General features: G+C 46.2%; 1 protein-coding gene across 3 annotated transcripts in view; it reads left to right on the top strand.

The window, feature by feature from the left end:
• CEMIP (cell migration inducing hyaluronidase 1) overlaps positions 1-27762 on the top strand; it is a 170641-nt gene that overhangs the window by 130349 nt on the left and 12530 nt on the right. For all 3 annotated transcript variants that reach the window (XM_028705289.2, XM_028705288.2, XM_077918870.1), the window contains exons 12-23: positions 3202-3377; positions 4604-4813; positions 10646-10851; positions 13886-13955; positions 15024-15152; positions 16093-16178; positions 19675-19806; positions 22844-22879; positions 22989-23144; positions 24555-24735; positions 26519-26734; positions 26907-27118. In XM_028705289.2, coding sequence (XP_028561122.2) covers positions 3202-3377; positions 4604-4813; positions 10646-10851; positions 13886-13955; positions 15024-15152; positions 16093-16178; positions 19675-19806; positions 22844-22879; positions 22989-23144; positions 24555-24735; positions 26519-26734; positions 26907-27118 — 1810 coding nt within the window. The remainder of the gene's footprint in view (positions 1-3201; positions 3378-4603; positions 4814-10645; positions 10852-13885; positions 13956-15023; positions 15153-16092; positions 16179-19674; positions 19807-22843; positions 22880-22988; positions 23145-24554; positions 24736-26518; positions 26735-26906; positions 27119-27762) is intronic.

Raw genomic sequence — 27762 nt, 5'->3', positions numbered from 1 at the left:
GGTGTCAACTGATGACAGATGGGCATGGTTTGGGGGAAATGGCTGGTACTCAAAAATTGGCTCACTGGCCAGAGTTTCCCCACTGCCATGGGCCAGGATTCACTTTCGCCTGCTGAACAGCAGCCTGGAGGGGGAGTGACTCCACCTGCAGCTGATCAGCCTTCAAGGACACAAGAGGAGAAGGCACTGATGAGAACCAGCTGGCTTCAGCCTTCTTAAACAGAGCTCTCAACAGCAGTCAGATGCTGCAAAGAATGCTTGTAGTTCCTGGTTCATACCTTCCTGCTTCCTATCTGGACCCTCGAGTCTGTGATCATCTGGACTCCCTGACCTCTGGACTGTGAGACTTTGTGTGTGGGTTCTGCTCTCAGGCAAGAGTTCCTCAGAGACCCCTAGCCCCTGCTTGCTTGGCAATGGAACGCAGACGGGGCTACAACACCCACCCTTGTTCTGTGATGGAGGACTAAAAACACTGAGCCCATGGACATGGTTGCAGCTAGGGCAAAACCATGTGCTGAAGCTCATCACCTCTCACTGATGGCGATTCTGCAGTGGGCTGCCACTGAATGGTGAAAAGGTAAAGATAAAGGACTCCTGGGCAGTTCAGTCCAGTCGAATTTGACTATGGGGTGCAGAGCTCATCTCCACTTTCAGGCCAAGGGAGCCAGCATTTGTCCACCGACAGCATTTCTTTTTTTTCCTTTTTCTTTTTTTTTTTAAATATTTATTAAGGTTTAACAATTACAGAAAAAAGAGAATCAGACAATAAATTTTTTTTACAATACTTCAAAAATAAAAGAAAATACAATACTAAAAAAAGAGAAAAAAGAAAAAACAGTACAACAAAGCAATAAAAGAGAAAAAACAAAAACATTTCAAAACAAACAGTATTTTCATATCTTTATCTTTCATTTACTTGTTTCATTTACTTCCTCACACCTCCCTTTTTTGTATTCTAATTCAATTAGTTGTTTCAGCAAGTCCTTTCCCTCTTTCTCAGATTTTGTTCCATAATTTATCTTAATGCGATTTAACCCACCGACAGCATTTATTTTCATATGTCCAGCATGACTAAACAGCTTCTGGTGCAACGAAACACCATAATGGAAGCCGGAGCGCATGAAAACACTGCTTACCTTCCCACCACAGTGGTACCTATTTATCTGGTATGCTTTCAAACTGCTAGGTTGGCAGGAGCTGAGACAAAGCAACGGGAGCCCACCCCCGTCGCACGGATTCGAACTGTCGGCCTTACGATCGGCAAGCCCAAGAGGCTCAGTGGTTTAGACCACAGCGCCACCCGCATCCCTGCCACTGAATGGCAGGCCCTGAGAGCTGCATAGCAGCTTCCAGGCACATTGAAATATTCATTCCTCCTCGTAAAAATGATGGGCATTCTGCCTGTTTTCTTGTTTTAAAGCAGATAACCCTTCTCCTATATCTTCTTTGCAAGGAACAATTCTGACTTGGCTATTTCTGAGCTTTTGGCATTTGTTTCCAGTTATAAATGTTGAGTGTGCGCGCCTCTCCCGAAAGAAAATATCTGCAAGTGTAAAACATATATGCTCTTTGAGCGCAGCATTTATTTAATGAGTGTATTGCTTGTTTTTACTGGACCAGTTCAGAATGTGGGCAGTAAGATAATCTCTTCCTGCTTCCTTCCTCCCCCCCCCCCCCCATTGCAAAACAGCTGAATCAGGGAAGACATGGTGTGTCTGTGTGTAAAAGACACAGTGACATATGGAGGAGGGATAAGTTTAAAAAGCCTTCTCTGGTTTGTAGAGGGTGAGGGGAAGAAGCAGGAAAGAATCATGTGTGTGTGTGTGTGTGTGTGTGTGTGTGTGTGTGTGTGTGCTTGTGTATGAACTGCAATATGTAAGCTGCAATCCTATGTGTGTACACTTGTAAATTAATTCACTTACTTTGCAGTGAACATTCGTAGTGGTTGTGGTGAGGATGATTTCTGTATATGCTGCCCATCTGACTGGGTTGCTCCACCCATTCTGGGCAATTTGCAACGCAGGGTGAGCTCCCATTGCTCGGTCCCAGCTCCTGCCAACCTAGCAGTTGAAAAGCACACCAGTGCAAGTAGATAAATAGGTACCACTCCGGCAGGAAGTTAAACAGTGTTTCCGTGCGCTGCTCTGGTTCACCAGAAGCGGCTTAGTCATGCTGGCCACATGACCCGGAAGCTGTACTCCGGCTCCCTTGGCCAATAAAGCTAGATGAGCACCGCAACCCCAGAGTCGGCCACAACTGGACTTAATGGTCAGGGGTCCCTTTACCTTTATAAAACCATAATAGCCCAGCAGTAGGACACTTGCTCTGTATGCGGAAGGCTTCCATCACTGGCATCTCCAGGTAGGGCTGGAAGAGACATCTTCCAGAAAACCCCAAAGAGCTGCTGCTGTTCAGTGCAGACTAGTGGGTAGTCCCTGTCCTCCATCTGTTCCTGGACTACAACTCCCATTATCTCTGAACTTTGGCTAAGCTGTTTGGGGCTGATAGGTGTTCAGGAACACCTGGAAGGCCACAGGTTGACTCATCCCTGATACAGAGGATGCTGAACGAGAGGGACAGTGGTCTGACTCTGTACAAAACAGCCTCCTATCATCAGCTGGACCAATTTTTGAAATGACATAAGGTTCCTAGCAGTACATGTAAGCTGTAAAAAACCCCAAAGTTCTGTGGTATAGGTAGGCAAACTAAGGCCTGGGGGCCGGATCTGGCCCAATCGCCTTCTAAATACAGCCCATGTACGGATCAGCATGTTTTTACATGAGTAGAATGTGTGCTTTTATTTAAAATGCATCTCTGGGTTATTTGTGGGGCATAGGAATTCGTTCACCCCCCCAAAAAAAAATATAGTCTAGCCCCCCACTAGGTCTGAAGGACAGTGGACTGGCCCCCTGCTGAAAAAGTTTGCTGGCCCCTGTTCTGTGGCATCACATTGGAATAGCTGGAACAGTCAAACTTGGAAGTATGGAATCCAGTTGCCAGCAAATCAAAGGGCTATTGATCTGGCGGGTGCCTATTCTGCTGATAATTTCATTGCTTTGTTATGTTTGCTGACTGCTTTGTGGTCATATGGCAATTAAACAGTATATAAATCCTGTGGAATTTAAAAAAAATGAAATTGAAATAAATAGAAGTTAGAGAATGGATTTGTTAATGGCGAATTTTCGTTTCCTGCCCCTTTAGGGAAAGCAAACTACCTTCACACGGGAGAGGTGATCGATGGAGTGGACATGAGAGCAGAAGTAGGCTTGCTAAGTCGCAACGTTCTCGTGATGGGAGAGATGGCCAAGGAATGCTACAATTACAACAGTGATCTGTGTTCCTTCTTTGATTTTGACACTTTTGGAGGCCATATCAAGGTATCGCTTGGTGTCTATGTTTTGCTGGTTTTTTCCCACCCCTGCGCTGGGACGTTTCTTCCATGTGGCCGGGGGAATCTGACAAGACATTGAGCACTTGTATCTAACATATCCAATCTCAGACTTTATGTCGGCGGCAGAAATTTTATGGAGCGTGGGCACAGTCATGCCAATAGATCTATGTGCATTTAAAGTGCAACACTTTTCAAGATGAGAATTTATTTATGCAGCTCCTATACTCATGTGCCCTTTTGTACCAAAGAGCAGTCTCCTAAGCTGTGTACAAAATGATAGCAAACAATTCTACAAAGCAAAAAAATATAAAGTTTGGGGGGAAAGCTCAGTGGTAGAGCGTCTGCTTTGCATGCAGAAGGTTGTAGGTTGAATTCCTGGTCTGAAATCCCCAAGGGCTCCTGCCTGTCAATATAGACAGTACATCAGCTAGATGGACCCAGTACTGAGCTAGTGTTAGAATTCCTGCTCCGTGATTGCAGTCATGGGATTGTTGTCTATCACATGATGGTGGATGTTTTGACTCCACAAAGTGGGAAGTGACGGAGGTAGGATGTTTGTGTTACTGTGTTCCTTGAAGTGGGACTATTGTCCTTTGTTCTTTTTCTCTTTGCTGTCTGATGCTAGAGAGAGAGAGGGAGCCATGTTGCAGTGCTCCATGTGTGTTTATATGTAAATAAAGTAGATTAGCCAAAATGCTGAGTTCTGTCCCGCGAACTGTGAAGACTCTGCGGATCCCTAAGTGTGCCGATGTCTGTTGTGATGTTCGGGCAGAAGAAAGCTTTTGAAGCTCCCAAACAATCGACCAGGAGGGAGAGAACATGCCCGTCGGGCATGTGTCTCTGCCAGGGTCCTACTCGAGTGTAGGCTGACAGCTAGATGGTCTGATTCAGTATAAGGCAGTTTCCTATGTCCTTATTGGATTGCATCCAGTGTTCTACTCAAGATCCATTAGTTTCAATGGGTCTCCTAATAACTGTCAGTAGCTTTAACAACTACGCTTCCCAGAATTCTTTGGAGGAAGCCATGAGTGCTTAAAGGGGTTTGATACCACTTTAAATGTATAGTGCAGATGTGGCTTTAAAAGCGCTGGATCACACTTGTTTGAGAAACAAAAACAACAACCCTGAAAGCGTCTTGCACAAGTTTCAAACCCGCCGATTGATGATGATGATGATGATGATGATGATGTGTTTGTGTGTGTTGTTCTCTAGCTTGGCCTTGGATTTAAGGCTGTCCACATGGAAGGAATTGAACTGAAGCACATGGGCCAGCAGTCACTGGGACACTACCCAATCCACTTCCACATGTCTGGAGATGTGGATGAGAAGGGCGGCTACCACCCTCCTACCTACGTGAAAGATATCTCCATCCACCATGCCTTTTCTCGCTGTGTCACCATCCATGGCTCCAATGGTCTGCTGGTAAGAAGCTTGTGATTCGTTCACCATCCCTTCCAGCACAATTCAAACTGTTGGTGCTGCTGGTCTGCAGGTCTACCTAGGTGCAAAATAACTTCAATAACTTGGGGCCAAAGTACCAGAAGGGCTGATTCCTAATGCACCAAAACAATCATTGAGATGCTCTGATGGGGCACTTCAGGTGGTGTGATGTGTCCCTGAGGTATGGCTGGCCCTCACTAGGGGCTAAGCCCAGGGGTAGGCAAACTAAGGCCCGGGGGCCAGATCCAGCCCAATCGCCTTGTCACTCCAGCCTGCGGACAGTCCAGGAATCAGCGTATTTTTACATGAGTAGAATGTGTCCTTTTATTTAAAATGCATCTCTGGGTTATTTGTGGGGCATAGGAATTCGTTCATTCCCCCCACCCAAAAAAATATAGTCCAGCCCACCACATGGTCTGAGGGACGGTGGATCCGGCCCACAGCTGAAAAAGGTTGCTGACCCCTGAGCTAAGCTTTCCTTTTGGCAGGCCTTGCCCTGCAAAACCTCCTACCAGTTTTTTCAGACATCTTTTGAAAGCCGTATTTTTTAGGCTGGCCTTTGCAACTGAATTTGCAAAGGGAGTGACCGCCGAGAACATATAACACCGGTCCTGAAAGACCTACATCGGCTCCCAGTACATTTCCGAGCACAATTCAGAGTGTTGGTGCTAACCTTTAAAGCCCTAAATGGCCTTGGCCCAGTATACCTGAAGGAGCGTCTCCACACCCATCATTTAGCCCGGACACTGAGGTCCAGCGCCGAGGGCCTTCTGGCAGTTCACTGACTGCAAGAAGTGAGGTTACAGGGAACCAGGCAGAGGGCCTTCTCAGTAGTGGCACCCACCCCATGGAACACCCTCCCATCAGATGTCAAGGAAATAAACAACTATCTGACTTTTAGAAGACATCTGAAGACAGCCCTGTTTAGGGAAGTTTTTAATGTTTGGTGGTTTATCATGTTTTAATATTCTGTTGGGAGCCGCCCAGAGTGGCTGGGGAAACCCAGCCAGGAGCGTGGGGTATAAATAATAAATTATTCTTAATTATTATTTGTAAGGCGTCGATCCTGTAGTGTGGCAGCAGCCGTGCTTTGGAACTCCCTGCCTCTTGAAATTAGGCAGGAAACCCTTGCCCTCTTGGTTCCTTGTAGCCCCATTGCCCTCTGAAGTTTGGGGTGGCGGCATCCCAGGAGATGGCATTGCCCTAGAGAGTAGCAGTCCCTGAACTGTGGAATTCCTCCCTCAAACAGGTGTTTCTGGAACTTTCCTCATAGTTTTCATAACATGCTGGAGACACTCCTCTTTACCATATTCTCTTTACCCTGGTTTTTTGTTTAGAACTCACCCTGTTCTCTTGATTGAAATCTGTTTTAATTGTTTTTAATATTTGATTCTTTTACCTGTTGTGATCAACCCTCAGACCTGTAGGGTAAGAAATAAAAATAGCAATAATATTTTAGAGGCAGCTGGGAACTTTCTTGTTTTCGCAAGCCTATCCAGACATGTAAAGTGGGCAGCTATAATTGTTTTAAAAGTTTTATTGATTTTTATCTGTGTTTTTTAATGATGATGGCTTGATTCATATTCAGGTTTTTTTAAAACAATAACAACCCCCTGCTACAGGGATTTTAGCTGCGTTTCCTTCTACCTTTTTATTATTTATTTCATAAAAATTAAATACCGCGTGCCGCACAAAGCGGTTTACAAAGGAAATGAAACAATGAAATTATCAGTTTTTTAAAATTAAAATCAACAAATGCTAAAATCAAACATAAATATTCTACATTTCTGGATAGGCTTGCTTAAACCGTGGAGGCAAAGGACAGCAATGATGGGACAGGCTTCTCCTCTATGGATTTGTCTAATCCTCTTTTAAAGCCATCCACCTTGGTGGCTACCGCTGCCTCTTGTGGCAAGGAGTTCCAAAGTTTAAATGTGTGCTGCATTCAGAAGTCTTTCCCTTTGTCTGTCCTGAATCTTCCAAGCTTGCATGTCTGCAGATTCTAGTGTTAGGAGAGAGGGTTCTTCTTAGATTAGCATATATTAATTTGCCATAGATCAGAGTCTATGTTCCTGTTCCTGTTACTACAACTGCTTTCCGATTTGTAGCCACATGGGGAGAGTAGCATGTCAGATGAGCAAGGAACCTAACGGACGTATTAACTGCAAAGCAAGGATGGCCAGAGGCCTGTTAAGTGGTAGAAAGCATCCTGGTTAAAGGTAAAGGTAAAGGGACCCCTGACCATTAGGTCCAGTCGTGACCGATTCTGGGATTGCGGCGCTCATCTCACTTTATTGGCTGAGGGAGCCGGCGTACAGCTTCCAGGTCATGTGGCCAGCATGACTAAGCCGCTTCTGGCGAACCAGAGCAGAGCACGGAAACGCCGTTTACCTTCCCGCCGGAGTGGTACCTATTTATCTACTTGCACTTTGACGTGCTTTCGAACTGCTAGGTTGGCAGGAGCAGGGACCGAGCAATGGGAGCTCACCCCGTCGCGGGGATTCGAACTGCCGACCTTCTGATCGGGAAGTCCTAGGCTCTGTTGTTTAACCCACAGGGCCACCCGTGTCCCATGCATCCTGGTTATGGTACCGTAAATACTTCTTCTGCAGTGGCCGCAGTGCTGATTAACATGGGCCAATCCAAACCCTCATCACGAGTCTAATTTTAAGCCCTGATCCTGCACAGATTGATTTTTTTCCATGGTGCTGCTGCCACCGCCAACTCAAATATTCAGAGTGTGACATTGCAGTGGCTCAAATGGGCGGGTCGGTTTTAGAGGATTTGGAAGCGTCCAGCTTCTCATTTTTGCCCTTTTCCAAGGAGCAAAATTATATTTAGTTCAAAGATATTCTGGTCAGGAGCCACGTTCCTTCCTCGGCACTTCCACAGCCAAAAAGCAAGCAATGGGGAAGGAAACATGGTCAAGTTGATAGGAATGAAGAAAGCAGCTACCTCTAGGGATTTTCTGGTCGCTGCTCTTATTTTACATCCATTTTGAGATGTGATTGGATGTGCACAGCCTGTTCTTTTTGCATTTCGTTGTCATTTGACCTCCTTGCATACCACTTTCTCACTCTTTCTTTTTACACCTGTGTGTATCTAACTGCCGGCAGAGGATAACACTACATTTGTGGGAGTAAGCCTCATTGGACTCGGTTGGGATTACTCCTGAGTAAAACAGTACTTACATAGGGATCTTGTGCAAATGCATATAGAATCACCGCTCGTACTTGGGGAACCGGTTCCACCAGGGCTGTTCTCCAAGTAAAACAGTTTAGGGATTTGGATGCGAAAGCGCTGACAAAATTATTGCAGCAGAAACGATATAATAATTATATAGTCAGCATTTCAGCCATAAGATGCATTGAAAAGATGTGGATCTCTGCCCACCCCTTAGTTTGTCTGCGACTATCTGGATTGCAGAGACTGTAAGGGACTAGCTAATCTTGTATTTAAATGATCTTACATAATTGCATCCTCTGCTAGTGGAGCAAATCTAGATAGGCTTGGGCTCATGCCACCTTTTGCATGTAAAAACATCTGAAATATTACTCTCGCCAGCAGCAGTGCATTAAAAGCCCACCACATCCTGCTTTCCTCATTACTTTGCAAATGTGTGTGTTACAATCTGCTGAGCCACAACATTAAATTCTGGCCTGATTTATACCAAGGCTTGTTGTGGAGGGGGCTGGATGAACGCAGGGAGTATGTCATGCCAGAAACTATTGGCATACTCTATAGATTTATGGTGGATAATACTCTGAGGAATACGCATGAGGGCCCGCTAGCTGTGGCAATGCTTGCATCTGGTGTCATTAATTCAGTTTGAGATTGACGATGCTCCTTTGCTGGAAAGGACAAATGCCATATGAAGTCCGCCCCTGAATTTAGGAGTCCAGCATTTATAAACCCTCTGATTTAAAGCCATGCCAGCTTATATGTGCATGCACAGAAAGTGATTTAAATATATATATATTCCCAGCAAATCTAGGGGCATCCTGATTGAAATTTACTCGGAGTCGAGAGTGGATTTCATGTTCTTTATTCAGCTCATAGTGGTGAGGAGGAACAGAAGTTCCCCCAGAATGTCTGCCTTATATACCGTACATTACTTACACAATGGGCCCCACGAGATTGGCTAATTCCGGGATTCTCCTGTAGGCCAATCAGGTTGCGGATTCCCATCCACCTGGAGCTGGATTGGGTGGCTCCTGTGGACCAATCAGACTGCTGCATTCTGAATCCTATTGTTCTAGGACCAATTAGACTGTTGCCTTTTGGATCCTATTCAACTCAGTACATAACACTGATGCTCTTCTCAGACGTGGTTTTCACATGTTGCAATGTGGATTCCTGATTACAGTGGCGATGAAGTCAATGAAGGGCTCTTAGTACATGCTCAGGGACACACTTGGCACCAGCCAACAACATGCAGATGCAAGAAAACCCTTGTGTGTGTCAACCCCTTCGAAATGAGCGTGATGCACTCCTACAATGGAACGGTACACTGATCTGAATCATCATCAGCTGATCTGAATCATGCCGCCTTCATCTCTGATGGAAATAAGACTTGCCTCTGTTTTTAGCTTTAAACTGGTTTAAGAAGAAATGTGTCCAAACCGTAATGTAGACGAGCTATAGATGGTACCTCATTTCCTTTTTCAGGGTTCCTTTTATCTCAGGGACGTCCATTGCATGCAGAAGGTCCTCAGGCTCCATCCCTGGGACACTGAGTTAAAAAGGATCAGCTTGCAGGTGATAAGGAGACATTGGCCAAGCCGCTGGAAGCCAGAGTAGATGCTCAAAGGCTGGATCCACAAAGGTTGCTTCCACAACATGGTCCCCTCCCCAAAGAATCCTGGGAAGTGTAGTTTGTTAAGGTGTTGAGAATTGTGGCTCAGGCAAGCTACAGTTCCCAGGATTCCTAGGGAGAGAAGCCATGACTGTTAAAAGTGTTGTTAATGCATAGTTTGGATGTGACCCAGTATAAGGCAACTTCCCGCGATCCTGTCCCATTAGATCAGGGGCAGCAACCTTTTTCAGCCGTGGGCCAGTCCACCATCCCTCAGACCATGTAGTGGGCCGGACTATATTTTTGGGGTGGGGGTGGGGGGGGAAATGAATGAATTCCTATGCCCCACAAATAACCCAGAGATGCATTTTAAATAAAATCACACATTGTACTGATAATATTAATAATTATTATTATTAATATTAATAATAATTTATTATTTATACCCCGTCCATTTGGCTGGGTATCCCCAGCCGCTTTGGGCGGCTTCCAACAGAATATTAAAATACAATAACTCTCATTTACCCATGTAAAAACATGCTGATTCCCAGACTGTCCGTGGGCCAGATTGAAGAAGAGGAAGAAGAGTTTGGATTTGATATCCCGCTTTATCACTACCTGAAGGAGTCTCAAAGCAGCTAACATTCTCCTTTCCCTTCCTCCCCCACAACAAACACTCTGTGAGGTGAGTGGGGCTGAGAGACTTCAGAGAAGTGTGACTGGCCCAAGGTCACCCAGCAGCTGCATGTGGAGGAGCAGGAAGCGAACCTAGTTCACCAGATTACGAGTCTACCGCTCTTAACCACTACATCACACTTGCTCTGTTGAGAAGGTGATTGGGCCGCATCCTGCCCATGGGCCCCTGCATTAGATACTCTCAGCATTGTTTCACAGGTTGTTTTTAAGTTGAACATCATTAATGCCATGAGCCTCACAATTACGTCCAGGCAAGGTGCTGTTCTGAGCATCTAGGAAGACCAGCCTTGTATCCATGCCCTCTCCCTTTTTTATATCCACAGGTCAAGGATGTTGTTGGATACGACACACTGGGACACTGCTTTTTTACTGAAGATGGCCCTGAGGTACGCAATACTTTTGATCACTGCCTTGGACTCTTGGTGAAACCCAGTACGTTGCTGCCCTCTGACCGAGACACAAGGATGTGCAAGACGATCACAGAAGGAGCTTACCCAGGATACATCCCCAAACCTAGACAGGACTGCAAGTGAGTCAAAAAACAAACTTCTAATTTCCTTTGGCTTACAGAACTGATTTGCCTGGTGTATCTTAGTGAACCATTACAGCCCATTGGGGAGCTTCTTATGCCTATTGTTGTTGTTTAGTCATTTAGTCATGTCCGACTCTTCGTGACCCCATGGACCAGAGCACGCCAGGCCCTCCTGTCTTCCACTGCCTCCCGCAGTTTGGTCAAACTCATGTTCGTAGCTTCAAGAACACTCTCCAACCATCTCGTCCTCTGTCGTCCCCTTCTCCTTGTGCCCTCCATCTTTCCCAACATCAGGGTCTTTTCCAGGGAGTCTTCTCTTCTCATGAGGTGGCCAAAGTATTGGAGCCTCAGCTTCAGGATCTGTCCTGGCTATACCTTGCTTGAAAAGAGAAATCACCTAAATTTCCACTGTGCATCTCTCTCTCTCTCTCTCTCTCTCTCTCTCTCTCTCTCTCTCTCTCTCCCTCTCCCCCCCCCCCGATAATCACAGCCAAAATGAAGCATTTTTAGTCCTTCAAGTCTCCGTGGGGAGAGACTTGGGTATACACTCAAGCGAGAGGAATATTGCATTAGTTTTCCTGGTTATAATGCTGGCGCTTCTCCTGTTTTCTAATGTTCCTTTCACACAGCAATACCTGTTGTGTTAGGGAACTGTGGCTTTTTGACCGATATACAAGCATGTTGTGCTAAATTTCATTCACACCTGTGACACAACAACAAACGACATTAGACGTCGCTGCTCCCCCACTCTTTCCACAAATGTGTGCTTCTGCTCTCCTAAGAAAATGGCAGGAAAGAAATGTATGCTGGGATAGCTCCCTGACTTTCGTCACTTTACTTCCATGGATTTTTTTCTGGAAGCAATTAAACATGGAAATGAGTGCGAATCTTCCACCATATTCCGCTAGATCCCTGGAAGTGGTTTTTACATTGTATAAAAGCTTGAATATAATGGGAAAATAGACACAAGGGAAACGGAATATACTGTTGTCTGAAAACAGCTGTAATTAATCTCTCATATTCAAATCAAAGATTAGAACTTAAAGGTAGGGTGCTGTCTGTTATTATTTAGTGCACGGCAACCCAGGTGTACCAGTGTTTCAATGTTGGGGATGTCCACAGCGTATGTCACAGTAAACAGTGGCAAGAAAAAAGTCTTGCATACCTGGGATTCCATTACATTAGTACATTAGGCTACATTAGTCAAGAAACAGCATTTTGAATGCATTATAAACATGTAACACCAGATGGTCCCAGAGAGCAAGAAAAAAAAAATCTAAGCAATTTTCCATAGTGGTTTTTCTCCTTTTGTTATAACAATTTAATTTCTGACTTATTTATAGCATTTTATTTCTGTGTGTAGATCCACCCCTGGGCTGCAACGTAAAATGTTTTGTGATCTACACTGGCAGCCACAAAGACTAACAAACTATTGGGACTGTTTTGCAAGTAATATTAAGCCTAAGTATGGCTAAGTATAATTCTGCAAGCATCCAGATATTTGCAGGAAAAATCTCTGCCACTCTGCAGGAAAAATCCTCCTCCAGTCCTGCTGCTGTGAGCTAAGCCATGTGTTAATATGGCTGGTTTTGTGGTTTGTCATGCTCTAGACCAGGTATGGCCAAACTTGGGCCTCCAACTGTTTTGGGACTACAGTTCCCATCGTCCCTGACCACTGGTCCTGCTAGCTAGGGATGATGAGAGTTGTAGTCCCAAAACAGCTGGAGGGGCAAGTTTGGCTATCACTGCTCTAGACAAACCATGAGTCAAGAAGAGCAAACCTTGGCTACAAACCTTGTAGTTTATCTGGATCAAGATAAGCCAAGAGCCCAGATTTGGATATAACACCAAGCCAAATCAAAGCAGGTGTGATTTTTTTCCCCTTGCAAGTACCTGTGCTCACAAATTCACTCCTAGCTATGCTTTGGCTTAGTGTTACGTGCAAACTATATCTCAATTTCATGGCAGGATTGTGTATGAGATTTGAGCAAAATGATATATTATTTTCAAAAGGGGAGTTTGGCTGGAAACAGACACATTTTATAGCATTATGTTTTAAGAGCCATGTGAATCCTGGGAAACAGGCAATATGTGAGATAATTTCAGTGCCAGCCAGGACTTGGCAAAGCAAGTGACCATGAAAGTCAAGCTGTTTGCCAAACAAGTACCTTTGAATCCTTCAGGGATTTCAGGTACCATGAAAGCACGAAAATTCAATCAGATTCTTACTTAAGGCAACCCCTAGCAAACTCGGGGCTTCCTAGAGGTTTTCCTTTGCTTCCTTTTTTGCTGACTCATATGTGGAAACATTCGTCACGGCATAAAACATAATAAGGATAGTTTCATAGCCATAGAGATTCCTGCTGGGATTCCTAAAGGCTTTCAAGGCAGGGCTGTGTTGCAAGTGTGACAACTGTAAGGATGCTGTAACAGCGACACAGGAAGCTGCCTTGTGCTGAGTCAGAACATGGGCCCATCTGCCTCAGTGCTGTCTGCACTGACTGGCAGCAGCTCTCCTGGAGATGCCAGTGATTGAACCCCGGACCTTCTGCAGGCAAAGCAGGTGTCCTGCCATTTTACTAAGGCTCTTTTCCATGATGGTAGTGGTGCGAGAGAGATCAAAGTTACTCTGTTCTGTAAAGGAAAACATCTCTGCTCAGTTATATAACCTGGCTTGGTTTGATTAAATATACAGTTGTACCTTGGATCCCGAATGCCTTGGTACTCAAACGTTTTGGCTCCCGAATGCCGCAAACTTGGAAGTGACTGTTCTGCTTTGAGAATGTTCTTTGGAACCCGAATGTTGTACAGGGCTACCTGGGCTTCCGATTGGCTGCAGGAGCTTCCTGCAGCCAATCGGAAGCCGCGCCTTGGTTTCCGAACGTTTTGGAAGTCAAACGGACTTCCGGAACGGATTCCATTCGACTTCCAAGGCACGACTGTAATGCCCGTCCCTCTGCACACTCCATTTGGGAATTGTGTGTTTTGTTTTTGTTTTGTTTACACTTGTCTTTTCCCTTCTAACCAACAGTGCAGTCTCTACCTTCTGGCTGGCCAACCCACACAACAATCTTATAAACTGTGCAGCTGCAGGATCCGAAGTGAGTACAAAGGGAAACAATTGCCTAGTGGTGCAGCAGTAAAACTGCTAGCACATTTGCAGAGCTGAGCAGGGTCTGGTATGGTTTCAAAGTGGATGGGAGACCACATTTTGAGATTCCTACATTGCAGGGCGTTGGGCGGCTAGATGACCCCCGGGGTCCCTTCCAACTTTACAGTTCTATGATTCTAGCTGGAATAACCTTGGGATTCTAATCCTCCACCCCACTACAACCCTTCAGGCTCCTGTTGAAACAAAAGCTGCTTGGGGCTGTTCTGAAAAGCAGGCACAATGCCTTAATACAGTTTGGGGTGGAAACAAAATCCTGATTCATTTCTTTTCCACCTGCCTTGTGCAAGATCTCGGAGCACAGTTGGCAGCATTCAACGACCCATTCCATTAGTGCGAGGACTTTTGGCTGTGTAATGGAACTCCCTGAGGCACGCGGGTGGCGCTGTGGGTTAAACCACTGAGCCTAGGACTTGCCGATCAGAAGGTCGGCGGTTTGAATCCCTGTGACGGGGTGAGCTCCCGTTGCTCGGTCCCTGCTCCTGCCAACCTACCAGTTCGAAAGCACATCAAAGTGCAAGTAGATAAATAGGTACCGCTCTGGCGGGAAGGTAAACGGCGTTTCTGTGCGCTGCTCTGGTTCGCCAGAAGCGGCATAGTCATGCTGGCCACATGACCCGGAAGCTGTACACCGTCTCCCTTGGCCAATAAAGCGAGATGAGTGCCGGAAACCCAGAGTCGGCCACGACTGGACCTAATGGTCAGGGGTCCCTTTACCCTTTACCTCTCCCATCACTGTTCCGGGTTGTCCCCCCCAACCTTTAAGTGCAGATTTGGGGAGGCCATGGGACACACACAGGGAAAGGAGGGGGCAAGTTCCCTGGCAGAAGTAACAGTCCTTGTGCTGGCAGAACGAGTGTTTCCCAAAACGAATGGTTGTACTTTGTTCCCTCCACACGCCCCGCCCCACCAATGTGCAGGCTTCTGCTTTTCGCTGTTTTTAATATCTCACGTATCCCAAGCCTGGCATAGGCTGAATCTGTTGTGTTCTCTCTTGCAGGAAACCGGGTTTTGGTTTGTTTTGCATCACGTACCGACGGGACTCTCTGCAGGAATGTATCCCCCTGGCTACTCTGAGCACATTCCAATGGGGACGTTCTATAACAATCGGGCACATTCGAACTATCGAGTGAGTACACATGCAATTGGAAGTTAAGTTCCTATCTTCTTTTTCCAAATGCTGTCCTCCCTCCCCCCTTTCCAATCTCAGTGTCAAGCCATTATTGGCCACCATTCCTGCTTCCATAATATCAACAGCATACGTTGTCTCCCTGCCCTACTCCAAACATTTTTATCTACAAATGCTGTTTTTAGTTAGCTCCAACTTTTGGCTCTAGATGGAGGAGAGTGATGAATAAAGAGGCCTTTTTCTCTTTTAATTCCCAGCTGATTGTTGCATGTTGTTGTCTGTAAGTTTCACTAAATAGGCATGCACACACAAACGTGTGCTGTTTCTCAGATGCCAAGATCTGTTGAAGCAGCAACCAAGGTTTGTGACACGCAATGAGTACTGTACTCAGGACCCAAACTAGACAAGGTGTTAAATGCATTCATGTATTTCATGTGTCCAGTAGCTGGACGCCCCCAGGGCTGTTTAGGAGGAGGGGGGGTGAAACTAGATGTGCCGAGAAAAAATTCTTCATTTAATGCGTTGTGTTGTTTGGCCTTTGGGGTGAACAGGGAACGAGTAGATGCTGAAACAATTATTCAGTCTTCTTAAAAAAGGCACACAGTAGGTCTTGTAGGGGGCTTGGCCTGGGGAATAGTCTCAAGGGGAAACAGAGAGCCTGGAAAGACCACATTTGGACCCTGGGCCAAAAGCTCCTCACCTCTTCGCTCTAACATAGCTTGTTATTATGGAGAGCTGGTAAACATTCAAACCCTCAGGTGCATTAAAACAAAATGATGGTACAATCTGTTTGTGCCAGGCAATGTTCCAAATTCTTTTGCTGGTGTAAAGCAAATGCATTGAAAGTACGTGTGTATACATATGTAAGTTTGCATGCTTATATATTTCCCTCATAAGGATTTGGCTGACAGAATCCCTCCCTCCTTCCCTTCTTTTCCAGGCTGGAATGATCATTGACAATGGAGTTAAAACGACGCCAGCGTCTGCCAAGGACAAAAGACCCATCCTGACTCTGATCGCAGGGAGGTAATCTGATTTTGATCGGTTTTATTTGGAAAGTAAAGTCCTCTTTTTGCAGCTCAGGCTGGGGAACGAATGCTGATCATAACCGTTATAACCTTTTAATTGTTTGGAGGATGTGTATGTGTCTGTGTGGAGGGGGGAGATTTTCAACAGATCCACATACATTCAGCCACATCTTAAACATGTGATTTCCCCCAAAGAATTCTGGGTACTTTATTAGTTCCCAGGATTCTCTGGGGGAAAGTCGTGTCCTTTAAATGCCTGGTGAGGACCTGCTGTTAACTTTCCTTCAGCCAACTCCCTTATCCCAGCAGGATTCAACACCAGTCTTTTTAAGTCCTTACCTTGTTCCCCTGCCATCAGGTTCTCTTCTAGTCCTCAGTGTTAAACCGCTCCCTGCTGATTTACTTTTGAATTTACACTCCGCACTTTCAATTCTTTTTAAATACAGCAAGGCAGAGTGCAACATATAAGGATAAAATCAACAAAAGAGCCATAAAAATATCAATAAAATAAAAGTTATTTCTGCTCGGTATTATTTTATTGCTTAAGTTATTAAAGCAGAAGTTAAGTTAATCCCTCCTCCTGCCAGCCTAAAAATGACAATACAATAAAGCAGCTTTACAAACTAAGGTTTGCTGGAAATGCAGCTCATCTCCCTGGAAGATACCCATGCCGATGGTGTTTTCATTTAATGATTTGTATTATAAGTGGCGCGGGTGGTGCTGTGGGTTAAAAGCCTCAGCGCCTAGGACTTGCCGATCGAAAGGTCGGCAGTTTGAATCCCGGCGGCGGGGTGCGCTCCTGTTGCTCGGTCCCAGCGCCTGCCAACCTAGCAGTTCGAAAGCACCCCCGGGTGCAAGTAGATAAATAGGGACCGCTTGCTAGCGGGAAGGTAAACAGCGTTTCCGTGTGCTGCGCTGGCTCGCCAGATGCAGCTTTGTCACGCTGGCCACGTGACCCGGAAGTGTCTGCGGACAGCGCTGGCTCCTGGCGTATAGAGTGAGATGAGCGCACAACCCTAGAGTCTGGCAAGACTGGCCCGTACGGGCAGGGGTACCTTTACCTTTTTATTATAAGTCTGGAATGTATTGCTGATATCTCTGCCCCCCTAAATATTTCATATCTGTTTTCTGAGTCAGACCTTTGGTCTGTTTTGCTCATTGCTTCCCACACTGGCTGGCAGCAGCTCTCCGGGGTTTTAAGCAGGGCACATTCACAGCCCTACCTAGAGATGCTTAAAATTGAAGCTGGCACCTTCGGGATGCAGAGGATGCTCTGTGCCTGAGATCTGGCTTTTCAACTCCACCCTTTTGTGTCATGGGTTCAGAGTATTCACAGAATCATAGAGTCGGAAGAGACCCTGAGGATCATCTAGTCCAACCCTCTGCAATGCAACTGTCCCATGTGGGGATTGAACCTGCGACCTTGGCCTTATCAGCACCCCGTTCTAACCAACTGAGCTAATCATCATGATTCCTTACGCATCAGTAGCTTAAAGCTTAATAATAATAATAATAATAATAATAATAATAATAATAATTTATTATTTATACCCTGCCCATCTGGCTGAGTTTCCCCAGCCACTCTGGGCGGCTCCCAATCAAGTGTTAAAAACAGTACAGCATTAAATATTAAAAGCTTCCCTGAACAGGGCTGCCTTCAGATGTCTTTTAAAGATAGGATAACTGCTTATTTCCTTCACATCTGAAGGAAGGGTGTTCCACAGGGTGGGCGCCACTACCGAGAAGGCCCTCTGTCTGGTTCCCTGTAACCTCACTTCTTGCAATGAGGGAACCACCAGAAGGCCCTTGGTGCTGGATCTCAGTGTCCTGGCTGAATGATGGGGGTGGAGACGCTCCTTCAGGTATACAGGACCGAGGCCATTTAGCTTAAGCTTTTGAGGTCCATAAATTGAAACACCTCACCTTAATTTGGATAATCATCTCACTTACCCTGACTCATTTCTAGCAGGGAAGGTTATTTGGGACCAGCTCCATATTTGCATCAGCGTGTAGCTTCTACTTAGGCAAGGAAAGCCTATTAATCAGGGAATTGCTTTCCCCAGCTGCAAAGTCCGCAATCTGATTGCAGTAAGCCTGCCAAAATAAGGTTAATTTTCTGGAACTCTGCAGGTTCCCCTTTCCCAGTTTAGCTCAAGAGGTTGGTTTATTAAGTGAAGCAAAGGGGCTTTCTGGATATCTGTCAGCAAACGGAGCAAATCTCTTCTGCCTGCCTTGCTGAGTCAGGAATTCTTTACTCTTTAGCGTTATCTGTACTTAACACTATTAATCCATCGTGTTTGTCCTAGCTGCATTGTGATCCACGGAGGACAACCCCTTTCACTACAGCCCAAGGCAGCTGACACACAATTCAAAGTGTTGGTGCTGACCTTTAAAGCCCTAGACAGCCTCAGTCCAGTATATCTGAAGGAGCGTCTCCACCCACATCGTTCTGCCCGGACACTGATGTCCAGTGCTGAGGGCCTTCTGGCGGTTCCCTCGCTGTGAGAAGCCAAGTTACAGGGAACCAGGCAGAGGGCCTTCTTGGTAGTGGCACCCGCCCTGTGGAACGCCCTCCCACCAAATGTCAAAGAGAAAAACAACTACGAGACTTTTAGAAGACATCTGAAGGCAGCCCTGTTTAGGGAAGCTTTTAATGTTTGGTGCACTATTGTATTTTAATATTTTGTTGGAAGCCACCCAGAGTGGCTGGGGAAACCAAGCCAAATGGGTGGGATATAAATAATAAATTATTATTATTATTATTATTATTATTATTATTATTATTCAGAAAAGCCTCGTTTGCTTGGAGCAGACAGGCTTTTCTTTTCATCTGATGTTCAGTTGTAGAATTTGACTATACCTGAAAGTAGCCTAACTTGGTGGGCTGCATCTTTCTGTGGGTCCCTATCTGGTTCTTGCCTCCTCTCAGTGGATAAGCAATGCATACCCTCCAACATTTCTCCAATGAAAATAGGAACGTCTTACATAATAATATTTATACCCCGCCCATTTGACTGGGTTGCCCCAGCCACTCTGGGCAGCTTCCAAAATATATTTAAAAACATAATAAAACATTAAACGTTTTTAAAAAAACTTTTCCTACACAGGACTGCCTTCAGATGTCTCCTTAAGGTTGTCTAGATACTGATCTCCTTGGCTTGGGGAGGTTGCATAACTCCAACATTTACCCTCCAACATTTCTTTGATGAAAATAGGGACGTCCTAAGGAAAAGCAGGACATTCCAGGATCAAATCAGAACCTGGACAGCGTCTATAAATCTGGAACTGTCCCTGGAAAACAGGGGCGCTGGGAGGGTCTGGGAATGTCACGGGGTGACATGGGACCTCCTGTGGTGAACATTGGTCTGTAAATATTGGAAATGAATATGCAGCATGGCCATAGAAGCACCCCATGTTAGCAGCTCTGAAATCTCTTGAGGGCCGGTGCTCTCCATGTTGCTGACCGCGTTTCCTTCCACCTGTTGCAATTCCAGATACAGCCCGCATAAGGACGCTGACCCTCTGAAGCCCAGAGAACCTGCACTCATCCGACACTTCATTGCTTACAAGAACCAGGACCACGGCGCCTGGCTGAGGGGAGGAGATGTGTGGCTGGACGACTGCCAGTGAGTGTGGCCTCAGTTCAACCCTCCAGAGTTCAGCTGGGTGTTTATGGCGAGCAGAGAGCTGTGGGGCTAGGACTGTGTTGCTTGTTTATAACGCTCCGCATCTTTCATCCGGTGGAGATGAATGCAAAGAAAGGGAACCAGGAAGAAAGCAAACCACCTAGCTGTTTTGCAGAAACAAACCCCTGAGCGCGAGGGTTGTCGAGTTGTTTGTGTGCATACGTGTGTGATCGAGACCCGTTACAATGAGCTGCGGCAGAAAAGGGACTTTAAATAAACCTTTTCTGCTTGAGCCTGAAATAAAATATAAGCAGCTGCACCAATGGTTTTGTTTTATGTGGTAGCCTGTTATTGCCAAAAATTCCAGTGCCAGGGAGGTAAGACATAAGACAGTGCAGCATGGAGAAGGGTTGTGTAAATAACAGGCGGTTAGAGAGTCTGGAAATGGGAGCAGACGCTTCCTGTCTTCTCCTTCTCCGAGACAAGATTGTCAGGCTGTGCCCTGCAAATCTTACCTGTCTGTTGCATGGCTGCAAAACGCCCCCCCCCCCCCCCAAATCCAGCAAAGAAAACCTTTAAGAGCTTAGGATCCTTCCTTATACTGGATCAGACCATTGATCCATCTAGCTCAGCACTGTTTGCACTGGCAGGCAGTGGCAGTTCAGGGTTTCCTGCAAAGGACCACCCCAGCCGTAATTGGAGATGGCAGGACTTGAACCCGGCGCCTTCTGCTACGGCCCTTCTTCAGTTAACCTCCTTGCCTTTCTCTGCCTCTGGCCCTTACGCCCCTTGTTCCTTTGCTACCTGCTGCAGAGTCATATCAAAGCCATGCTTATTCTAAGAGGCAGGAAGCTGCAACTTTCCACAACTTCTGCCTCTGTGGAAATGGAGGGGAACCTAAAGCTGGGGCAGGGAATCTGTGGCGCTCTCAGATGTTGGCAGACCACAAATCCCATCGTCCCCGACCATTGGCAATGCTGGTTGAGGCTGATGTGGAGGTGGGGGGCGAAGGGCTGCAGGTTCTCAGTGTTAAAAGAGATGAGGAAGCTCTCCTGGTTGCAACCTGCCAACTTGGAGAGATGACCAGTCACATGTCTGAAGGCTTTCATTCATTTCCCCTGCAGTAATGTGCAGGGGGGGACGCGGGTGGCACTGTGGGTAAAAGACTCAGCGCCTAGGGCTTGCCGATCGAAAGGTCGGTGGTTCGAATCCCCGCGGCGTGGTGCGCTCCTGTTGTTCGGTCCCAGCGCCTGCCAACCTAGCAGTTCGAAAGCACTCCTGGGTGCAAGTAGATAAACAGGGACCACTTACTAGCGGGAAGGTAAACGGCGTTCCGTGTGCGGCTCTGGCTCGCCAGAGCAGTGATGTCACGCTGGCCACGTGACCCGGAAGTGTCTCCAGACAGTGCTGGCCCCCGGCCTCTTGAGTGAGATGGGCGCACAACCCTAGAGTCTGCCAAGACTGGCCCGTACGGGCAGGGGTACCTTTACCTTTTCAATGTGCAGGGGAAGGCAGGTTTTGTGGGAAAGGGAGCCACCAGAACACTGCTCTCCAACAAATTCAATTTATCTGGTACAACCCCAAATTTGGGGGGCCTGCACCAATGGCGGCCAGTGCCTACAGGGACTGGTAGCACGGAAGGCAGGGGCAACAGCCGCCATTGCTGCAGGGAGTAGGCAGTGCCAGCTAATTCTGACACAGCAATGGCGCATGTCACTCAAGAGACAGATGCTTAACAGTTGTCTCTCTATGCAGCTTTGATTTCACGCTGCTGTTTGCAGGTGAGAACCATACCTGGGCATTTCCTTGCTCCGGACTCAATAACGCAGGCTGCAAAAATTGCTTTTTGATGCATGTTGATGGTGCTGAATGATCCTGAACTATCACCTGCGTTTGCAGGTAACGCTAAGCCCAACCACGATCTGTAGGCAAGGTTGTTCTTAACTACAGACTGTGGTAGAGGAAGAGGCAGCTGAACCAATATCCTGGTTCAGACAACATGCCAAATCAAACCTAAAAAGACATGCAGGAGGGATAAAATGAGTTCAAGCTCCTTTCTGGAGGCCAGCATGTTTGAGTGGTCCTGGTATGCCATAGTTTGGCTTTCTGTGACGACTGAACAAAGCCAGAGTACCATACAAATAAGTAAAATGTGAGAAGGGTTATCTAACACTGCAGCCACATGTGGTTGCTTCCAACTTAGCTGCCTTCTCCCTGCTGCCCCCAAACCTCCTCATAGCCAAGCTAATATCTCAAACCCGCCAGCAGAGCACAGAAGTATTTTCCATGTTGTTAAGTTTTTGGCAGAGTTTATTTCGGCAAAGTTCAAATCAGCCTCCAGCTCTCGTAACCTAGCGTTTTATAGACGTGGGGATCTAGCCATTTTAATATTTGTTACTGTAATATATTACACCAGAACAATATATGCTAATGTGAATTGCAACACTCGACATCTTTCAACACTGACTAGACGGCTACGGAAGCTGCAGGAATTCTGCGCAAACGGTAGTCGTGTGACATCTCTGCCCTCTTGTGGCGTAATAGCACCAGTGAAAGCAAATCTCTTTCGCCCCTCTGCTGTGCTTTCGATAAGTCATTTATAATTGCCCTCTGTTCAGAGACATTTCTGCAGTCTGTGGAATTACTCCAGAGCAGGGATAGACAAATGTTTCTGTTTGTTTCTCTCTGTTTCCTGTTTTTCCAGTCTTCAGTTGTCTACATTTCCACATCAGTTTTAGATTTTATATCCTCATGAAAATTCATTAGCGTTTTAGTATGAATTTGTCCCTATTATGCAATTTTTGCAAAGCCCATTTCCCTAATATTTTTTCATGTTGCTTTCACTGATATGTGCATTTTCAAGCACACTTTATGCACCATAAGAAAAGCAAATGCCTCTATTTCTACATAATAGACCGGGGGGGGGGGGGGAATAACCCGCATTGAAAGAAGGTGACCCAGTTTGTCATGTGTCACAGCCCAGTCTTGAACCCAAGACCCACCAGGCATCTGTTCTAAAGTTCTCTTTTCCTTGCAGGTTTGCTGACAACGGCATCGGGCTCACTTTGGCCAGGTAAGTGCTCCTTGCACTTCTACGTTTTCTGTATTTTCACTTGCATAAGATGTTGAAAGCATGATTTGACCAAAGCACTTCTGCTAACGTGCGATTCCATCCCTTCTAGTGGCGGAACGTTCCCACACGATGACGGGTCAAAGCAAGAGATAAAGAACAGCCTCTTTGTAGGTGAAAGTGGAAACCCGGGGACAGAAACAATGGACAACAATGTCTGGGGACCTGGAGGGCTGGACCACAGCGGACGGACTCTTCCCATTGGCCAGTGCGTCTTCAGTTTCTGTACTTTCCATTTTGTTCAGGTTTCCAGGAGCGTATAGGGCTTCCCACCACCCCCACCCCAAATCACTCTGGATGGAGAAAAGGAAAAAGTTTTTTCCTCCCTCTCTCATAAAATTAGAAGTGAGACATTCAGCCAAACTGAATCTTGGTAGATTGAGGATGGACAAAAGAAAGTACCTTTTCACAAAGGATGTAGGCTTTGGCCAATATTCTCTTTCTGCTAGCGCAAGGGTTCTTAGGCCAGTGGACAGACGAATTTTATGTTGTGCAACAGAGGGAACCTTGTGGCGCAGAGTGCACTATTTCACAATAGGTAAAGGTAAAGGGACCCCTGACCATTAGGTCCAGTCGTGACTGACTCTGGGGTTGAGGCGCTCATCTCGCTTTATTGGCCGAGGGAGCCGGCATACAGCTTCCGGTTCATGTGGCCAGCATGACTAAGCCGCTTCTGGCGAACCAGAGCAGCACACGGAAATGCCATTTACCTTCCCACCGGAGTGGTACCTATTTATCTACTTGCACTTTGATGTGCTTTTAAACTGCTAGGTTGGCAGGAGCAGGGACCGAGCAACAGGAGCTCACACCGTCGCAGGGATTCGAACCGCCGACCTTCTGATCGGCAAGTCCTAGGCTCTGTGGTTTAACCCACAGCGCCACCCGCGTCCCTATTTCACAATAGTTACCAGCAAACTACTTGTGCATTCTCTTGTGCAACCACGTCCCACAGGCCCAAACATTTTGCCAGTGGAAAAAGCATTCTGCTGAGCGACTCTTAACTTTGCGTTATGTTGGATGCAACCCATCTTCTCCACCCCCTCCCCCTATTCCAGAGTTGGTATTTAGGGTTTGGCTTCATGCCCAGGAGGCTCTGGAGCGTCCTGGCCAATTTAAAACCACCTCCGACAAAGAGCCGCATTTTTATTTCACGTCTTTTAATGGCTCTGTGATTAATGTTGTATTTCAGAGCTCATTAAGTCTCTGTTTTGGGATGTTATCCCTGCAATGACTGAATGAATGAGTAATAAGGCAGCTGACCACTTAAGAGACCAAGCTCAAATTTTGCTTTTGATTGGCTTGCGGATATTATTCCTTTTTTTAGGTCAGTGGCCTAACTTTCCCGCAAAGCTCCTTCTAAGAATGCCAAGCAAATATGTATGATCTGCCAAGGCATGAGAGACCCCGAGTTGAACTTGTTAAGAATCACAAGGTTTTCCTCATATATATATAAAAAGACCTAGCAGATTATAGAAGCTAGTTTTTCCAGTGGAGTGTGGAATTGTCAGCTGATGCTCATGTATAGCTACAATGCAATATATGTTTACAGTGGCAACTCACTGCAAGGAGACTAATAACTTCCCCTCTTTTTTCTTTTCTTTTAAAAAACGTGCTTTAGGAATTTCCCAATTAGAGGCATTCAGTTTTACGATGGGCCCATCAATGTCCAGAACTGCACCTTCCGAAAGTTTGCCGCATTGGAAGGCCGTCACACCAGCGCTTTGGCGTTCCGCCTCAACAATGTTTGGCAGAGCTGCCCCAACAACAACGTCACAAACGTATTCTTTGAGGACGTCCCGGTGAGTTGGCTTTCAACGCGGGCTCACCGTCGTAGGGCTCAGTGCATGCAGAGGGAGGACATTTTGCAACGGAAGAATCGCATTCCATCATTGGCCACCTTCTGAGGGTCACATGGCAGTGGTGGGCGGGGCAACAGGTGCACCTCATATTTCTGTACAGTGGGCTGTAATCTAGCCATACAAAAGTCAGAAGTTCCTACATGTACATCTCTCCAGGAAAGTAAGAGGCCTTATTACAGTTTAAGGACACAGTCCAGCCAGGCTAAGGAACTGGAGAAATGCAAGGACTGGAGAGGGGGGTGGTCTGTGAGGAAGATGTGGCCTGTAAGAAGGTGGGGCATAAAGAGAGTCCTGAGGACCAGAAGCCGTTTGCTCCTGGGCCTGAGGTTCTCCACCCCTGGCTTAGCAAAATTATTATTATTAGTGAATTTAGTATTACAGTCGTACCTTGGAAGTCGAACAGAATCCGTTCTGGAAGTCCGTTTGACTTCCAAAACGTTCGGAAACCAAAGCGTGGCTTCCAATTGGCTACAGGAAGCTCCTGCAGCCAATCGGAAGCCACAGAAGCCCCGTCAGATGTTCGGGTTCCAAAGAACATTGGCAAACCGGAACACTCACTTCCGGGTTTGCAGCGTTCTGGAGCCAGAACGTCTGAGTACCAAGGCGTTTGGGATCCAAGGTACGACTGTATTGCTATTACTATTATTTATTACATTAGTCATTTTTTTGCCATAGCAACTCAAAATGACTTACAATATTTTAAGCAATACATACATACATACATACATACATACATAAAAACTGGCATTTTTTAAAAAAACCGCTACATTAAACTTCCCACCCATGCAAAAAGCCAGATAGTAAAAAGCCAAAGGCCTTATTAAAAAGGATTCTTTCTGCCTGACATCTAAAGATATGTAACATTGGCATCAGGAAAACTTCTCTGGGGAGAACTTTCGACAAGCAGGATGCCACCATTGAGAAGGGTGGTTCTCATGTTGCTGCTCGCCAGACCTCGCATGGAGGGGGCACACAAAGAAGGGTCTCAGATGACAATTTCAGGGTCCGGCTGAGTTCATGTGGGGAGAGACTTCCCTTGAGGTCTTGCACCATATAAGACTTCATAGGTCCAAGCCAGAGCTTCAAATTGGGCCTGGAAACTAATTGGTAGGATTTCAGGATGGGTAGCCCTCAAGCTTTGGGGACACGGGTGGCGCTGTGGGTTAAACCACAGAACTTAGGACTTGCCGATCAGAAGGTCAGTGGTTCGAATCCCCGCGACGGGGTGAACTCCCGTTGCTTGGTCCCTGCTCCTGCCAACCTAGCAGTTTGAAAGCATGTCAAAGTGCAAGTAGATAAATAGGTACCGCTCCAGCGGAAAAGTAAACGGCGTTTCCATGCGCTGCTCTGGTTCGTGAGAAGCGGCTTAGTCATGCTGGCCACATGAACCGGAAGCTGTACGCTGGCTCCCTCGGCCAATAAAGCGAGATGAGCACCGCAACCCCAGAGTCGGTCATGACTGGACCGAATGGTCAGGGGTCCCTTTACCTTTAGCCCTCAAGCTGTTTTGAACTCCACGATCAGTCCCCGAGTCCATGGCCAAGATTCCAGGACAACTCACACAGGGCTGCCGTGTTCTTTTCAGGGCACAAATGGACTGCAGGAAAATAGGAAGCTTCTGTGTTAAGCTCTGAACTTTGGGGGGGGGGGTACCTCTAAGCAGTTACTAAGCTATCGGTTCAGAATTAATTGGTTAATGTCTCATATTTTCCCTTCTGTTCAGATAACCTCTCGAGTGTTTTTCGGAGAACCAGGACCTTGGTTCAATGGGCTGGATATGGATGGGGATAAAACATCTGTTTTCCATGATGTTGACGGCTCTGTATCTGAATATCCTGGGTCGTATCTTATAAAGGAAGATAATTGGCTGATTAGGCACCCAGACTGTATTGATGTCCCTGACTGGAGGGGTTCTATCTGTAGTGGTCGATATGCACAGGTAAGACTGATGGGCGCGTTCAGAATTTTGATCTTGCTGGCGCACAGTTCTTTCGCATTTCTGATTTCCACAGCAGATCATTGCTGTGGGGTTACTGGTCTCTTCCCTATGCATGTTCTTCTTCCTTAAAGCTCTTTAAAAGGAAGTAAGTTTTGCTTTGCTTTGACTTCAGGTGTACATCCAAGCCTACAAATCAGCCAACCTGAGAATGAAAATAATAAAAAACGACCATTACGGACATCCTCTGTACTTGGAGGGGGCTCTGAGTAAGAGTGCCCACTACCAGCAATATCAGCCTGTGATCACTCTGCAAAAGGGCTACACCATCCATTGGGACAAGACTGCTCCCGAGGAACTGGCTATCTGGCTCATTAACTTCAACAAGTGAGTGTGTGGCCCGTAAAAAACAGCATTTCGATTGAGGAATATAGCTTGCTAAAGAAAGCCGGGGTGTGTGATGATGATGTTATAATAGCCACTGCATTCTTCCAGGCCTGACATCATTGTTCCAGGAAACCCTCTGCAAGTTTTACCATCTTCTCACCTAAACATCCAAGTCCCCTTAGAATGGATGTAAAGAAGTCATGCGATAAATATTTGAGGCACTGCGTGGGCCAAATTAATCCCTGACTCATAGAAGGTGGTGGCTCGCTACAGAGAAATTGCTCTGTATTGCTATAAGGGATCTTTAGATTCTTTGGAACTGACTCTGCCCAGCATGTAAACATTTAGCCCAGGCATAAATGTTTTGGGGGCCTAATCTGGCCCGCCAGTCGATTTAATCCGGCCCCCATGGCAGTATATGTCCTGCGGTAAAATCCTTAAAAAAGCAACTTCAATCCTAATAAGCTCAACAACTTCACGCACGTTCACTTAATCAAATCTGGCCCTCTTTGAAATTTTTTTAGCCAGTTTGGAAGTAAATGTATTTGATTTTTGGAGTGAGTGGGATTTGACTGGCGACATGTTCCAGAAAAATCATAGTCACAGAGTTTGGGGTTGTTATTGTTGCAATCATCATCATTATC

Source organism: Podarcis muralis, chromosome 14, assembly GCF_964188315.1.
Source record: "Podarcis muralis chromosome 14, rPodMur119.hap1.1, whole genome shotgun sequence".
NCBI classification, from domain to species: Eukaryota; Metazoa; Chordata; class Lepidosauria; order Squamata; family Lacertidae; genus Podarcis; species Podarcis muralis.
This window is presented reverse-complemented; position numbering and strand designations above follow the sequence as displayed.